The sequence below is a fragment of the Camelus ferus genome, chromosome 1 (genome assembly GCF_009834535.1).
Source record: "Camelus ferus isolate YT-003-E chromosome 1, BCGSAC_Cfer_1.0, whole genome shotgun sequence".
Classification (NCBI taxonomy): Eukaryota; Metazoa; Chordata; class Mammalia; order Artiodactyla; family Camelidae; genus Camelus; species Camelus ferus.
In genome coordinates this window covers 41,741,924-41,760,135 of record NC_045696.1, presented here as the reverse complement: position 1 = coordinate 41,760,135, position 18,212 = coordinate 41,741,924, and the positions used below count along the sequence as shown (strand labels likewise).

At 31.8% G+C, this 18,212-nt stretch overlaps 1 protein-coding gene across 7 annotated transcripts in view; it reads left to right on the top strand.

The window, feature by feature from the left end:
• The window catches only part of SENP7 (SUMO specific peptidase 7), a 128,000-nt gene that overhangs the window by 91,899 nt on the left and 17,889 nt on the right, over positions 1-18,212 (top strand). For 6 of the 7 annotated variants that reach the window (XM_032477956.1, XM_014562426.2, XM_032477974.1 and 3 more), the window contains 5 exons: positions 3,387-3,568; positions 5,072-5,411; positions 6,248-6,405; positions 7,373-7,519; positions 11,753-11,786. In XM_032477956.1, coding sequence (XP_032333847.1) covers positions 3,387-3,568; positions 5,072-5,411; positions 6,248-6,405; positions 7,373-7,519; positions 11,753-11,786 — 861 coding nt within the window. The remainder of the gene's footprint in view (positions 1-3,386; positions 3,569-5,071; positions 5,412-6,247; positions 6,406-7,372; positions 7,520-11,752; positions 11,787-18,212) is intronic. The other variant, XM_032477950.1, reaches the window with a different exon arrangement.

The following is an 18,212-nucleotide window of genomic DNA, read 5'->3' as shown; positions in this document are numbered from 1 at the left end:
AAACTGTTGTCAGTTGAATTTTTGTCTACTGCATTTTTAATAATTTTAAAGGTATAAATAACTTTAGTCTTACATTTAAAGGATACATGAAAGTAAAGGGAGATTACTTAGCAACACAAAGAAAATTACTACATTTACTCTATGTATACTGTAGTATACGTGTCTTGATTTATTTACTAAATCCAAAAGTTAAATTGAAATATTTCTTTTAGGGGGGGCATATAGCTATAAATTTATGTTAAGTTTAGCTGTTTCTAGGTGTTTCCATGAACATATGTAGGAATTGATATTGCTGCCATCTCAGTTATTATTAGTAGTTTCCCACTGGCTATCCTCCTACCATGAAATAACATTCCTTATTCAATAGAATTTCTCTCAACTCTAGGAGGATGCCAATATAAGCCACTATTAGCAAATTTAAAGGTAAATACACTTCAGACTTATGAAAATTCATTGTAGGCCTCCTTGCCTGTAGGGTTAATGAATTGACTTCTTTTGTCCTATTTTGTCTCTTTTTAAAAAGATTTTGAAATAATTTATAAAAATTCGCACCAAAACAAATTACTACATTAGTCAGATGTGAAACATCTTCAAGGTCTCTTGGATTATTGATAGCTTCAAATTAGTTGAGATATTTTGTTTTCTGAATGATTTTACAGATTATTCACAAGAAGACACAGTCTTTCCTTTAATGATATTATGCAAAAAAATCTTTTTACTTCATTTGGAACACAGCTATTTACAAATTTTAAGTAGCTTTTTTCATAGAAGAGGAAGACTTAAAAGGAAACTAGACTAACATCTTTGATGTATACAAGAAAGGAGCTGCAGCTCTTATAGAGGGCGATCTCTAGAGGAAATATGCTGACTCTGCAGACATAATCTTTCAGTTAGTCACAGAGTACCACCTGCACATGATGAAAGGCTTTTATTTTCTGACAGATTATCTTTTTCCGAGAAATAATTATTTTTAATTACATTATAAAAATCTAAGTATTGTGGGCTCAGTTCAGATACTATCAAGACACTGTTTAGCCTTCATTGCTTTCCTGGGTAGAGTAGGCATAGTAAAATAAAAAGCTTTCTAATTTGTGCCCTTCAGTATTCCTCCAAAGTTAGAGCGAAATTTTAGACTTAACAGCAGGTAGAAAAATGCATGATAAAAGAAATACCTTATAGTTTCTTAGTATCCCTGAAGTTTCTCCTCTTACGTGCAGTGTTTTTAAGAAAATTAGCTATTGAAACTTTGTTGAAACTCACCATATTTTCATCCTGTAGATAATTGTGTCTAATACCAGTTATTTAATGTAAGTCCATAAATTAATAGGACTTCTGAATTAAACTCCAGGTATACCATTAAAATTTTTTTTGTTCCAGTTTTGTTGAGATATAGTTGACATACAGCACTGTATACATTTAAGGGGTATAGCATAATGACTTACATACATTATGAAATTCAGTGAACATCTATTTTCTCATACAGATACAAAATTAAAGAAGTAGAAAAAACTTTCATTGTGATGAAAACTTGTAAGATTTATTCTCCTAACTACTTTCATGCAAAACATCCAGCACTGTTAATTATATTTATCATGTTGTACATTACATCCCTAGAACTTACTTATCTTATAACTGAAGTTTGTTCCTGTTGACTGTCTTCATTCAGTTCCCCTCTCCCCACCTCTGATAACCACAACTGATCTCTTTTTCCATGAGTTTGTTTGTTTCTGAATTATAATTGACCAACAACACGTATGTTAATTCCTATGATACAACATAGTGATTCAGTATTTCTGTACATTTCAGAATGATCACTATGGTCTAGTTATGATCTGTCACCATACAAAGATACTACATAGTTATTGACTATATTCCCCACACTAGATATACTTTCATAGTACGTTAAATTTGCCTTGTGGAATTTGCTTTTATGAGTATAATACATTGGAAATATTTAACATTCTTTTACAGGAATTTGTCACCTCTTTAATTTTATATGCTAGTAATATTTGCAAGTTAAATGGTATTTGTTACCAAGCAGAATCCTGTTTTTACAATGTTTAGCTTCATGTAATACATTTATTCCTGTATCCTATGAGATAGTCTTGGCTGATATGCAAATAGTAAACTGAAGGAAAACTCCTGTATAATAGAATTTTTTCAAGCCCCATTTCTTTCATCATACTTTTGCTATAGTATTTATGTTTAGAAATTATAATTTGATACACTATATGTATATATATAAATATATATGTTTATATATATATATATATAAATATGTATATGTTTATATGTAGAAATTGTGTTTGACTATCTTTACAGTTTACAAAATTATGAATAAAATTTATTGTACTTTTCAGAATGCTGTGTTGATAGTTTGGGGGAAGTTTATTTTCCTGGGGGAGCGAGAAAGAGGTGTTTTCTTTGGAAATTGGAATACTGTTGACAGTCTTGGAGTTTTTGCTCTCAGCCCTGTCCCCCATACCTGCCTTTCAAGCAATGACAAAGAGATATTATGAATGTTAATTATTAGATGTTTATAAAGCTAGAGTAAGAACAAGAATAGTTTGAAGAGAAAATATGTAGTGTTGTAAAACTTCAAGTGAATGGGGAAGTCAGGCCAGTTCAGTGTTGCATGAATTTTAAGTTATGAATTCAAAGAAGCTGCTTTGTGTCTTGCGTTGTGTGAACCCTGAGCTGGTACTTGTATGATATAGAGTCAGAAAGCAAAATAATTCAGGGTAACCTTCAGTTAGTTAGGTAGAACCTTTTGGAAGATATTTTTGTACAGTACCTGTATTTGATAACTGAAATACTAAGCATGTTTGATAATAATTGACATGGTTTCCTCAGCTGCTGAGGAAGGGTTTTGGCTCCTTTTGAAAGAGCAGTGATCAATACTCTCAGACAATTGTCCCATTTCATTTAAAAATATGTATATATAAAATTTACGTTTAGAGATATAACTAATTGCTGAATTAGTTGTAATCTCTAAATTAGTTCAATTTCTAAAGTCACAATGAATTTAAAAGACATTTTAAGACTAATTTTTGAAATTTTATGAAGACTTTTTTTTATTATAGACATTTGCAGTTATAGAAGAAGGAAAAAACATAGTTTGGTTGCTTTTGTTACTAAAGAATACGACCTTTTAATGTATTTTCCTCATGTCATTTTTATTGTATGGTGAACATTTACTTTGTGTATGCAGTTTAAAATAGGATATGTCCTTATATTCATCCATGTCAGTATGAGAATTTAACAGTGGACTTAAAAAAATAGCTTTGAAAAGTAGTACAGCAATTTTGATGATGTTTCTTTGAGCTCTTCTAAAAGGGATTCTTTCTGTACTTTTGGCCATATTTATGTCTCTTTCATTTTTTAAGATCTCAATAGTAGAAGTCGAGGTTGTGATCATCTTGAAGAGGGGAGCAGAAACAAGGATGACGCATATTCTGATTCAAAAATGGAACCCACCCTGAATTCCAGGAAGAGAAAGAAAAGGCTTAGAAGTAATTTACCTGATTCTTATAATTCTGCTTCTTTGTATAAGTCAACAGAACAGACAGTAAGTAGAGGTTTTTAGATGTGATATGAAATAATTTGTACTATGATAAAAATGAATTGACTGTGACTAAATAATGTTCTCCTAGCTTTCTGCTTCTATCATCAGATTTCTTTCTTTTCCTTGCCTAGTTTTTGATTCTGTTTTTAAAAAAATAATTTAAATGCAACTTTTTGCATTAATACAGTTATGTGAACAAATTTCAAATACTGTCATTGCTCAGTATCTGCAGAGTATTGGTTCCAGGATCCTGCACATACCAAAATCTGCAGATGATTAAATCTCTTATATAAAATGGTGTAGTATTTGAATATAATCTATATCCTCCTTTATATTTTAAATCATCTCCAGATTGCTTATAATACCTAATACAATGTAAATACTAAGTAAATAGCTGTAAATGCTATATAAATAGTTGCCTGTGCCCAGCAAATTCAAGTTTTGCCCTTTGGAACTTTCTGGAATTATTTTCCTGAGTATTTTCCATTTGCAGAGTTGGTGGAACCTGCGCATGCAGAGGGCTGACTGTGTTATGAAGAAGTAAAAAAGTTAAAATTACCTCTTCTCCAATATCACTCCTTACTTAGTAGTTTGATTTATATCCTTCAGACCTGTTTTCTTTTCCCCTCCTTATTTTAACCAAATTGCTGTTCAGCCAATTGCTTTTTCACTTGCTCTGTGAAATTTTTGTCAGATTTCCTTTTTCAGTAGTAATTTACTTCCAGTTTCTTTAAACTTCTTTTTATGAAGAGTTTAGGGAGTTTGTTGTACACAGAGAATTACCCTACTTAATGCATACATTATCTATTTTCAAAGACTTAGTATGCAGTTAGTGATAAAACTATAAGGAGACAGCTTTTTTTTTTGGAGACAGCTTTTTGATTCCTTTGATTCACATGGCATTTCAGGACTTTGCAGTGCCTTTGAGTTATAATTATAAACATGGTTTAGATTTAATACAGTAATAGAGACGTGAAGGCAGTGATTTTCATAATTTTTCATATCATTATCCTCTTAAGTTTATAATTTTTTGGCTTTTGTTACTAAAGTCACATGATGTCAAATAGCCTCTTAACTTTTGCAAAATAAAACTAAAAAAATTCTCAGGGGAGGGTATAGCTCAGTGGTAGAGCACATGCTTAGCACGGCTAAGGTTCCAGGTTCAATCTCCAGTACTTCCATAAAAAATAATTCCTCTCACTTAAAGTTGACTTAGATTGTGGGTGACCATCTGAACCACTTGTAATTATGGGAATTTCCCCTTTTCATCCTTTCAAAAAGTTAAACATTGAGGCATCCAGTTGAACAGACCAAACTCTGTATCTGCATTATACTTGAGAGGCACTGGCAAGAGTAAAATAATTGTGCAATTTTCTATCCCTGTAGTTACAGAAATTATATAATATTTTTACTTTTATTTCTTCTTTAGGAATTTAAACTTCAAAAAATTCTTTGTTAGCCAAATTTGAAAAATGCTAACTTTTATGTGCATTTATTTATGTTCAGAAAGAACAAGAAAATGACCCAACAGTATCCACTGAATTTGAGAAGTCAAGTGAAAACTATCATGAAGACCCAAAACTACTTGAAGAAATTACACTTGAACCTATAGAAAGTGATTTTACTAAACTAGCCTCACTTCATAGTCAGGAGTTGGCTTTGAGCACTGCTCCCAAAATCACCTCTGACTGTTCAACCACTGAAACTTTTGTGAGTTCTATTTCCACTGATACTTTGGGGAATTCTACCTTGGCTGAGAAGGATGAGAATGAATTGAACACAATAGAAAAACCTGTTTTGAGTGAACACAGTGAAGGGAACCAATCGTTTATCTCAGGTGAACCAAGTAAGTAACGTAAGGATTATAAAGGCTCTTAACTTTCTCTGCTTCACTTAGTTGTTTTATTTCTCCTCTCAAACAAATTTTGCTAAGGCAGTAAGTTAACTTACAATATCATTGTGGGATATATTAACTTTATAAAAAAAAGACTTGGGGTTTTGGGACTTCCTTCATGAATTTGTAATATTGATTTAGGTAAACAATGGAGTACTTAGAAGCAGAAGTATTTATTTTTTTAGATTAGTGTCCTGTAATTCATCTCCTAAGTAGTTTTTAATAAGAGTCTGTAAGGACCATTTTGTCATTTTGGTTGATTAAGCTGAAGTACAGATGGTTTAAGTGCTATTTATTTATTGTCAATACTTTTGATTTAATTAATTAATTTTGATGTTAAATTTCAAGTGTTTGATGTAGTCACATGATACGAAAATGTTCTAAAGGATATCCAGTGAATAGTCTCCCACATCTTTCCCTACCCATCAGTTTCCCCCTCCTGGAAGCAAATAGTGTAAGAGGATTTAAAGTACAATTTAGAGTGATGGCACAACACATTATTAGAACTCAGACTTGTTCCTGTGTTCTCCTCGTGGCTTTATCCATTTTTAAATGACTTCATCCTCCAGAAGGTAAGGTTGCAGATAACTGCTAAATAATGGCACTGATAGGGAAACATTGAATGTAACTAGTATAAATCAGGTAATAAATAATAGGCTAGTTTCTAAATTGAATTTAGTTAGATGATTAGATTCAATGGGATTTTGAAAGATTGTATGAATTAGAAACTTCTCTTTTTGATACATGATTACTGTGATACATTTAAAAAATACATTTTCCCTTTTTAGTTGTCGTCTCCAGTGATGAAGAAGGACCTGTTGAGCATAAAAGTTCAGAAATTCTTAAATTACAACCTAAGCAAGATCATGCCGTCACTAATGAAAGCAGGAGTACTTCTGAGCCAGCAGTGTCAGAACTACCATTGATTACATGTGAATCTGTACAGGTAATTAATTTCTGCCTCCTCACAGATTAACAGTGAAATATACACTATGGGCTAATGACTTTTTATTTCATCAAGCAGAATATTATAATAAAAATTACAGTTTTTCTTAGTTTGAATTTTGAGACAACTTTCATATTAGTGTGAGGAAAATACATAATTGTCTTTATTTTGAAGTGAAAAAATACCATTTTTTTTCTGGTCGTTTATATTTTTTCAGTCTAAATATTCTAAAACTTAGATATTTATTCTTTTATGGTTCTCATTGGACATATAAGTACTTTATCAAAAGATTTTCTAGAGGTAAACAGTTTCCAGTATTTGTCTGGTCTTGCAATACAATGCCTAGTTGGAATTATTCCTTTTCCTCACATGCTATTAATGCTATTAGCATTAATATAAAGCATCATCTTGGGTTATGGAAGCAATTTGATGTGCTTATAACCCTTAACCTGGAGATGGAAACCTGGATTTGTCTTAGTTTTGCTTCTTACTAATTGCATTATGTTTGGCAACCCACTTAACCAATTCAAACATCTATTAACTTTACTTATGAAATGTGGAAGAAAACTGCCTCATGAGATGGTTTTGGTGATTAAAAGAGATAATATATTTAAAAACTCATTTAAACTAAATAGTGTATGAATCCTAATTTATTTCTGTTGAGTTAAAAATGAAGTCTGTTAGGGGAAACAATTTGAAATCATGGCTTTGATAGAGAGGATATATTTCTGGAACTTAGGCCTATGGAATTAATTTTGGATTCAACTATTTACAGTAATTTTCTCAAGGTAATTAATATACTTTTTAAGAAAAAAATCTAGTTAACTCTTTCTTCACAGTAAGAACAGTGTAAAATCCTTCACAAATTCATTAATAGTAATTTAAAGAAGTATTTGACTTTGGAATCATTGTCAGTATTTATATAGCACTTAGGCTTATATGCATTTTATAATTTATTCCTTGTTAGGCTTCATCTGAATTACGTCCATATAATCCTGTCACAGAAAACATTTCCTGTATTACACCTAGTAATGAGTTGGATCTACAGCTGGATTTTACATTTACTTCTGTTTATATTGGTAAAATAAAAGGAGCTTCTAAAGGTTGTGTTACAGTAAGTATATTTAATTTTTTTTTTTTTAGTTCTGGTTCTTGGACAAGGCATTTTTAGATTATCTTCTCTTTTTTAGTGCAAATGAAAATAGAATTGAGATTAATTTTATATAGAACATTTTTAATATGTCATTATGTCTATTTTGAGACATGTCTTTAATTGAGGGAGGGGAATTTTGAAATCATAGTGGAATGCCCTAAAATAATATCTCTGATCTGACTACTCTAATGAAGATTATGTATAAACAAAATCTTATGTAGTGTTGATATTCTTTGGTATCTAAAACTTATTTGATGGTAACATAAAATTTTATTCAGGCTGTAGTTAATAGCAAAAAGAAGAAATCTCATTTTACTGGTTTAAATTATGTTCTCCAAATTCCTAAGTTATTTAAGGATCTCCAGAAACAGGTCCTATTCTGTTTTCCCCCCACTTTTTTTTTTTTCCAATATTAACTCCTCACATTTTGTATGTGAAAACCAGATTGGATTTTACTTAGTTCTCTATACTGTCTCTTTATTTTTCTGCCTGTTTTAAAATCCTAACCATCTTTTAAGGCTTATCTGAAAAAGTTCCTCTTCCAGGAAACCTTTCCTGATTTCTCCTTCCTAGCTAGAATTAACTTCTCCTTTTACTGTGTACTTAACTTCTCCTTTTACTGTGTAATTTTTACATCTGTTGTAAGATTTATTCTGTGTGTTTTTAATTGTTTGTATTCTAGCCTAAATGTCCCATTAGCCTTTAAGCATCTTGTAATGAAGAGCCATGCTTTTATTCCCTTTTGTATCTTCCGTAAATGGCCCAAACCTAAATAGGCACTTACAAACATTAGTTGGATTGAATTGACTACGTCAGATTATAATTTAGGTATTTTCTTAGAAGTTTTATTAATTTCACTGTTATAGGTAGGGCAGGGAATAAAATAAAAATGGTGCAGATATGATCTCTTCTTTCAAGGAACCTTAGTCTACTGGAAGAGACAGACACATAAATAGGTATTTGTATTATGGTATAATGTACAATGGAAATATGTATAAGAAGGGTGCATATGGCCTGAGTACCTATATCTGTCTGGAGGAATTAGGGAAGACTTCATAGAGAAGAGAGCATATGATTTAAGGTAATGAAGTAGATGTTTGCTTTGTGACTATACAGAGGGAAGGTAGGGTGAAAATTGTTTTGATTGAAAGCACCACAGCAATTCTGTTTAAAATTAATATTCTCTGCTCACTGGTTTTCAGATATCAGTGATTTTGTTATGCCTTGAGTGATTTTACAATTTTTTTCTTTAAGGAATTTTGTTCACTTTTTCCAGTTCCCACCCCCAGCTCCATTTCATAGCTTTTTCATTTAAAATTCACCTTTTTCTGTTCAGTTGTTTATAATGGCAAAAAATTGGATAACCTGAATATTTGACAATAATTTATTAACCAAGGGAGCAATATTTAATATAAATATTCAACAGTGGGTTTTCATTAATTATTGTTTGTATGAATTATGTTATTATACAGTTAGGTGGGTTTGTTATGGGCAAAATACAAAGCCAAACAAAAAACTACAAATGAGTAAAGGAAGAATTTAAAGAACACCTATGATCTTGCTTATCCAGAGACAATTGCCATTAACTTTACAGTGTATATCCTTACGTATTCTTCATATTAGATGCCTAAATATTTAAAAGAAAAGGATATGACATTATACATACTGTTTTGTAACTCACCATAATCAAATTAACTTAATTCATGAAACTATTTGGGGATTTCGGGGTGCCCTTAATTCCCAACTATTGGACATTTCAGTTGTCCCAGTATTTTGCTATTACAATAGTAGAGGACTGCAAATATTCAATAAATGTCCTAAAGTAGGTCCTGGAAGTTTGTTTCATGTCTATTGGAACACTTAAACTGTAATTAAAATAAAAAACTTAAATGTCTAATTACAAGAAAGTGGTTTAGTAAATCAAAGTAAATATATATAGGTAAAAAAATACATATCTGAAGAAAGACAGAGAGGAATTCTGAAAAAATTAAAAGTTATGTTACTATGGAGAGAACATAGCAATTTTAAAATTAAAAAATATAATGAATAACATAAAAAGGGAAAAGGATAAAAGTCTTAAGCTTTCAAGTTTTTGAAAAGACTTTAATATCATTTTTTCAATATTTTCAGTATTTATTTTTTATGATGCTCTATAACTTGGAAATAAAAGAACTTTTGGATGGAGTAAATATATTAGAGAATTAAACTTGGTCATTTTCTATATGTTTAATGAGTGTCCATTATGTATTATTATGGACACTGAAAAGTATTGTTCTCACTGTCATGACAGAATTTAGCTGAACTAAAAAAATACCTGGAGTGGGAAACTTTTATGTAAGTTAGAGCCATTTTCTTGTAGTTGTACATTTAAGATACTGCTACTTTTTTTTTTTTTAGTGTAGAGAATGCTGTAGTAGCTATGAGCATTTTTTTAGATCTCACTTTTGTTGGTAGTAGGAAAAATGTTTATTAAATATGTATAATGTTCAGAGAACTGTGCTACTATTGTAAGAAGTTATAAAATAGCTCTTGTGTTCACCTTTATTCTTAAGTTTAAATAAATGTGGTGTGATTTCAGAGAACTGGGTTTACCTCATTGCCACAGAAACATCTTTCTAATTTTCTTAACTGTGGATTCAATTTTTGCTGCAAATAGGGCTCTGCTTTGGGGAGAGGTTACATATTGGCTTAGTCAGTATTAAAAGGTGTAAATGAGTATGTGATCCTTGCCAAGCCAAAAGGTTTGATAGAACAAGGATCTTTATGGTGGGAGAATAAAACAATAATGTAGAAAGTAGAGACCAAGGATAAATAGATGCACTGCTTCTAATTCATAATTTTGTGGTAATAACTATAAAATCTCAAAAGCAAACACTCCTTATATTCGTTTTCTATAACTAGTGATTTACAACTGCTAAGCTATTTTATGAGATTAAAGACCCAGTGAAACCTATGAGAAAGAATTTAGCAAGGGGAAACATACCAAATATATATAGCAGTTGTGTGAAAGTGACATAATGATAAGGCATATTTGACTAAATTAAACTAAATAACATACTTAATCAGATGGTAATGTCTAATGATAATAGCACCCCTTCATTAAGGGTCTTATCTAAAACTGAGAGATTCATTAAGTTACCTAAGTTTATCTACTTACTATTTGAATGGTAGAGATAATAGAGACAGCATTTGAACTCTGTGCTCAGCTTTTAGTTCATTTGCGCTTTTGCTCAAATTTTGCTTTAGTGGCTGACTTACTCTAGGAAATGTGAGTTTTACGTTTGTGAAACTACAATATGAAATAATTTTTTAACTAGCAAAAAAAAAATGGAGTCATAGTAAATCTGTTGTTTCACTGAACATTGTGTGCTACTTATTTGCAACTCTTAGGTAGTTAATTTAGGTAACCATTTACCAAGACCACTGTCGATTTTGTTTTGTGCTCACAGACTGTACCCTTCATTTGGTCAACAATTTCAGAAATGTGTTGATCAAAAGAGAAACCTAACCAAATAATAGACAAAGAGGCATGAGTTCATTTGACAAACTTCAAAGGATACCTGTTTTAAGTGGTTACAAGATTTAGGAACTCTACAACTCTTGAGAGTTTATTTTAAAACCAACACTTAAGGAGGTCAAATATATATAAAAATACCTACAGGAAATAGAGTGTCCTGGCACAGAAGGAGCAGAAAGAGCAGGATCTTTCTGCTGAATCTTCTGCTGAATCCCCAGTCAGAAGGAAATTTTAACATGGCACAAAGAAAAATGAATGCTGGGAATGTCAGCAAAGCCAAGAATCAAACCCTGTTTTGTGGTTTGCTTACCAAAGTCATTGACACCCTGTCAGGTCTTTGGGCAGTTTCTTCTAGACTTTGTCTTATTTCTCCTTTAAATTTTCAGGAAATATTTTTGAAAAAATATATTAAGTAAAGTTGCACTGTTTTTTATAAATGAGAATATTGAGAATTAAGTTACTTGTACAAGTTTCTTAAACTTGCATAAAACTAAGTCTTTACAGTGAAACATCCTTTTGGTTAATTGAGAAAAAGACTTGAGTACTTTTAGTGTAGGCTTTGATTGTGTACCTGTGGTTTAGAAAAGAAAAAAATTTTGAAAAATTTGAATAGTAACACATTTTGAATGGTAACTCTTTTTTTTGTTGTTTTGTTTTGTTTTGTTTTTTTCCTTTAGTTCACGACAAAGTATATTAAGATCCCATTTCAAGGTAAGCTATCATTGTCTTATGACGTCTTTTTCACTGTGATTTTGAGTATAAAATAATGGGTCAGTAAAAATTCTGAAGTATTTCTGCAACTAGTTTTTTGTAATTTTTTCCAATATGGAATTTATGTGAAACTAAGGTTAATAATGAGTTTCAACTTAACACTTTTTTAGCAGCTTCAAAAGGAGTTTAAAATGTTTTATAAAACTTAAAGTAGTATATAGTATACTATGGTTTTAGTGACTTCAAGTTGGGCAATATTAAGGGACCAATGGTAATGTCTTGGGATTGACAGAAAGAGTTTTGACAGCAAGATATTTGATACATAAAAATGAATGAAAATAGGAACTGTAAGTAAAGTATAAGGAAAATTTTCATGTTGCACACAGACATGTGAAATGGTTTTGCATAGAGGTTAAGAGAGTTCTTTAAATATCATTTCTTATCTGAGTAAGGCAGAGTAGATTGGAAAATATATCTGCAATTTGTAGAGACTCAGATAATTTTCTCATTCTCTTCCCAAATAAAAACCTTTTAAAATAGGTAGCAACACTAAAAGAACAAATAATAAGCAACAGAGAATAGTCTCTTTAGAGAATAAATTATGAAAAGAATGAACAAGAAAAATATACACAAATAGCACTTCAGAAATGAACTTGGGAAGAAAAAGCCTTTGTTCCAAGACTGAAGATGTGATTGCAGTAACTTTAGTTAGACTCCCCGCATACCCATGTACAGAATCCACAAGTGTATGTATTATGACAATGAATCTAATAATTAGGAAGCTGCTGTAAGTAGTAAGAATATATAAGGCATATGTAATACGTAAGAATAAATGCACTGATATTCTTAAGTAGGAAATGTTAATAAGTTACTACAGAATAATACAACATTAGCTATTTAGAAGAAACAAATAAAGACCCAAATTCTTTTTTTTAATAGAGGTATTAATGACATACATTATATTAATTTCAGGTGTACAACATGATGATTTGATACTTGTATATATGCAAAATGATACCCCCAGTAAGTCAGGTTAACATCCATCCCCATACATAGTTATAAAATTATTTTTCTTGTGATGAGGACTTCTAAGATTTACTTCCTTAGCAATTTTCAGTTATGCAATACAAGCATTATTAACGGTAGTCATTGTGCTGTTCATTAAATCTTCATGACTTATTTATTTTATAATTGGAAGTTTGTACCTTTTGATCCCCTTCAATCATTTTGCTCACTGCCTGCTTCTATTAGCCACCAATCTGATCTCTGTATCTATGAACTTTTTATTTTTTAAGATTCCACAATTAAGTTATATCATACGGTATTTGTCTTTCTCTATCTGATTCATTTCATTTAGCATGATGCCCTCAAGGTCCATCCATGTTGTCACAAATGGCAAGATTTCATTCTTTTTGGGGGCACACTAGTATTCCAATGTGTGTGTGTGTGTGTGTATATACATCTTCTTTATCCATTCATTCACTGATGGACACTTAGGTGTTTTCCATATCTTGGCTGTTGTGAATAATGTTGCAGTGCACATGAGAGTGCATGTATCTTTTTTAATTAGTGTTTTCATTTCCTTTGTATAAATACCCAGAAGTGAAATTGCTGGATCATTAAAAAAATTTTTAAGAACCTCTGTACTGTTTTCCATAGTGGCTGTGTCAATTTACATTCCCACCAGAAGTGCACAAGAGTTCCCAGTTCCCTGTTTTCTACAGCCTTGTCAACATTCATTATTTCTTGTCTTTTTGATAACAGCCTTTCTAATAGATGTGAGGTGACACTTCATTGTGATTTTGATTTCCATGATGAGTAGTGATGTTGAGCACCTTTTCATGTATCTGTTGGCTATCTATATGTTTATTTTGGAAAAATGTCTTTTCAGGTGTCTCTGCCTATTTTTTAATCTTTTTTTTTTTTATTTTTGCTGTTGAGTTGTATGACTTCTTTATATATTTTGGATTTTAACCTCTTATCAGATATGTGATTTGCAAATATTTTCTCTCATTTAGTAGGTTACCTTTTACTTTTGTTGATGATTCTAAAATTTATAGTTAAAGAACTTTGTAACAGAGCTTCCTCTCAAATTCTTATGATACAAACCTCAGAAATGATATTTTATGTTTTCATAGTTAACATTTTGTACTTTGTTTCAAATATTGCTTTCTTTTATAGCTTTTCTACCCCAAATGATTTTTAAAAGATTATTTTAATTTAAAAAGTATGAAAAAATGCTCCTGTCAGTAGTAATAAGTTTATGATTTTATAATGTAAGAGGAAAATATTACTCTTCTTCTTCAAATCCTCTGTGCTAAGTTCTCATATACAGAAATCTTTTAAAAACAAGGCATGCATGTAAAAGGTTTTTGTAGATGGGAAATCTAGGAGCTAAATGTTTACTTATTTTTTTTCTTTGCAGTAACAGCTGTTGGGAAAATTTGATTTATTCATATTTATATTAGCTGTTAATTGTGTTTGGCTGTGGCTTAAAGAATATAGTTTTCTTTCACATTTAAGAAATCCAGAGGTAGACTGAACAGGACTGACTAAGGAGTTTATTTGTTCATCAGGGGCCTAGACTCTTTTATTGTTCTACTCTGTTATCCCTGACGCATGACTTTCATCCTCTTTCTCATGGTCCATATGACTGCTTGTACTCCAGCCATCATGTTTTAATGTTCCAGGTAGGAAGCCGGAGGAAGGCAAAACGATAGAAAGGATTCATACCACCTATCTCTTGTTCTTTTAAGGAGTCTTCTTGATGTTCAGGCCACATAACCTTTTCTGCTTATATGTCCTTAGCTGGAATGTAGTCATATGACCACACATCTATCTGCAAAGCAAGTGGTAGGAAACAGAATTTTAAAGAGATTTAAGAGTTTCTTGCTTCCCTGCAAAATTAGGGTCCTGTTATCAAAATCCCTAACAGTGGGTAGGAAAAATGAAAGGTCAACTCCCACTTTCAGTGTCTATCATAGCCCTTTAACAGAATAAACCAAATATTTTGGCAAGAATTTGGTAATGAGGTAAATTTTTCTTATGATGGTACTAAAATTCCTTTTTATTTAAAGGAAACTTTTAAAAGTAGTCTTCCAAGACTATTTAGCTTTCATACTAAGAGCTTGGAACATTTGGACTAGTAATAATTATATAGATTTCACAGAATAGTACCAACTATCTGGGGCTGTGAGCTGCATGAGGAAGAATGCTGAGAAGTTTTTCTGAAGGTTTTTACTCCTTGCTTTGAACTCAATCTCTTCATCTTTGCTGCTGGTTTTACTGACAGTTTTCAGAATGGAAGAGTTATAGTGTTTATAGATTGGAAGAATTAATATTGTTATAACGTCTATATTACCCAAATTGATCTACAGATTCAGTGCAATCTCTGTCAAAATTCTATTGGCGTCTTTCACAGAAATAGAAAAAAATCCTAAAATTTGTATGGAACAACAAAAGACGCCAACTAGCCAAAGCAACCCTGAGAAGAACACAGCTGGAGGCATCACATTTCCTGATTTCAAACTATATTACAAAGCTAATTTAGTAATCAAAAGAGTGTGATATTAGCATAAAAATACACAGATCCATGGAAAACAATTGAGAACACAGAAGTAAACCCACATATATGTAGTAAATTAATTTTCAACAAAAGTGCCAAAAATATACAATGGGGAAAGGATAGTCTTTTTGATAAATGGCATTGAGAAAGCTGGACAGCCAGGTGCAAAAGAATGAAACTAGACCCCTGCCTCTACTATACAAAAAAAATCAACTCAAAATGGATTAAAAACTTAAATGTAAGACCTGAAACCATAAAACTCTGAGAAGAAAACATCAGGGGTAAACTCCTTAACTTTGGTCTTGGCAGTTTTTTGCATTTGTCAGTGAAGGCAAAGGCAACAAAAGCAAAAATAAAGAAGTTGGAAGCCTCAAACTAAAAACTTTCTGCACAGCAAAGGGAACCTTCAACAAAAGGAAAAGACAACTTACTTTAGAGAAAATATTTGCAAATTATGTGTCTGGTAGGAGGTTAAAATCTGAAATATACAAGGAACTCATGCAACTCAACATCAAAAAAACAAACAACTTGTTTAAAAAATGGGCAGAGGACCTGAGTAGACATTTTTCTAAAGAAGACATACAAATGAGCAATAGACACACGAAAAGATGCTGAAGTCACTGGTCATCAGTGACATGCAAATCAAAACCACAAAGAGATATCACCTCACACCTGGCAGAATGGCTATCATCAAAAAGACAACAAATAACAAACATTGGAAAAGATGTGGAGGAAAGAGAACCCTCTTGTACTGTTGGCACACATTGGAATTGTAAACTGGTGTAGCCACTATGGAAAATAGTATGGCGGTTACTCAAAAAATTAAAAATAGAATTGTCATGTGATCCAGCAATTTCACTTCAGGGTATTTACCCAAAGAAAACTAAAGCAGTAATTCAAAAAAATACATGCACCCCAATGTTCATTGCAGTATTATTCACAATAGCCAAGATATGGAAGCAACGTAAGTGTCTTCATAGATGAATGGATGAAGATGTGGTATAGATATACAATGGAATATCACTCAGCCATTATAAAAATGAAATCTGGCAATTTGAGACAACATGGATGGATCTAGAGGGTATTATGCCAAGTGAAATAAAGTCAAAGACATATACCATATGACTTCACTTACATGTGGAATCTAAAAACAAAACAAAAGGAAAGTAGCTCATCGATAAATAGAGCAAACAGCTGGTTGCCCGAGGGAGGGTGGTGGGGAGTTGGGTAAATTAAGTTAGAGGGATTAAGAGATGTAAACCCCCACTTATAAAATAAATAAGCCACAGGGAATCACAACACAAGGAGTATAGTCAGTAACATTTTAATAAGTTTGTATGGGGGCAGGTGATTATTAGACTTAGCATGGTGATCATTTCATAATGTATGCAAATGTCAAATCATTGTGTAGTAACCTGAAACTAACATTGTATTGTGTTAACAATATTTCAATTAAAAAAATAAGACATATAAAAAAGAAAAGGAGCCAGTAAATAGAGAGTAAAAGAAAGCAGGAAGGTAGGCTAGGATAGGACATGACAGGATAGGAAGGGAGGAAGTCAGGCAGGTATACATACAAACAGGTGGAGAAGAGAAGTAGAAAAGTACAGAAGGGGAACAAGGAAAAGACCTGGAAATGGAATAAGGGAAGAAAAGAATGGAAGAGGAAGGAGGAAATATGAAAGGAATAAAGAGAAAATGTTTAAAGTGGATTAATTTATAAGAAAAATAGAATGACTGTTTTGGGAATATTAAGATGACTAGTTAATGACTATTTGAATTCTTACTGTAAAATGCTTTTCAAACTTTAATGTTCATATGAATTACTTGGATTTTCTTTTTTTTGTTGCTGTGAAACTGAAGAGTCTGCTCCTCCCTTTTTTTGGGGGGGGAGGGGGTGATAATTAGGCTTATTTGTTTATTTTTAATGGAGATACTGGGGATTGAATCCAGGACTTTGTGCATGCCAAGCATGTGCTCTACCACTGAGCTATATACCCTCCTCCTAAACCAAAGATTCTGATTCAGTAGATCTAGTGTGGGGCCTGATTTCTGCATTTCCAGTTGGCTCCCAGGTAATGCCAATGTCACAGACTGAGGACTATGTTTTGAGTAGCCAGGCACCTGCAGAAACTGGGCAAGGGAGAATAGTAAGAGATTTGTTTCAAATAAGTAACCATCCTGGGTTTATACTTAACTGATATTTGTATTCCTAGTTTAGCTGCTAATTTTCTTTAAGTTGAACCGGATGACCTCAAGACTTCTTTATACTAGTTTTCTATGTTTCTTTGAATGAAAAATGAGGTTGTTGGAGGAGATTCTTTTAGCTCACTAAGAGGGAGAAAGAGTAATAATTCTGAGTGATTACCTAGAAGTTTTGAGAAGTAAAACTTGGAAGAATTTTAAAAGAAATTTTGTCTTAGACCATTCAGAAGCTTGTATTAACTCTTGAGAATCTTTTAATAATGGCTGGTCTGTGTCATGAAATGCAGATGTTTTAGAAGAAGAAAAATAGGCGTTAAGTGGCTTATGACAGCATGCTATCATTTGGAGTCTTGGTTGATAGTATTGACCAAGATAAAGAATTACATAGTTTTCTCAGTTATACTCTGCTTAGTTTTCTGCATTGATAAGATAGTCTGAGATTATATAGTGTGAGAGACAAACTTCCTACATTTATCATTTAATAATTATTTGGCCCTTTCTAATTGTATATGATCATTTTTACTCTAATAATGCTGTTTAGGTATTTCAGCTAAGTTCTGTGAAGTGTACAGGAAATAATATTTCAGAAAAAACTTTGCATATAATTCTTTTTAAAAAATATATTGTGTTAAGAGTCATACAGTGTTGTATTGCTA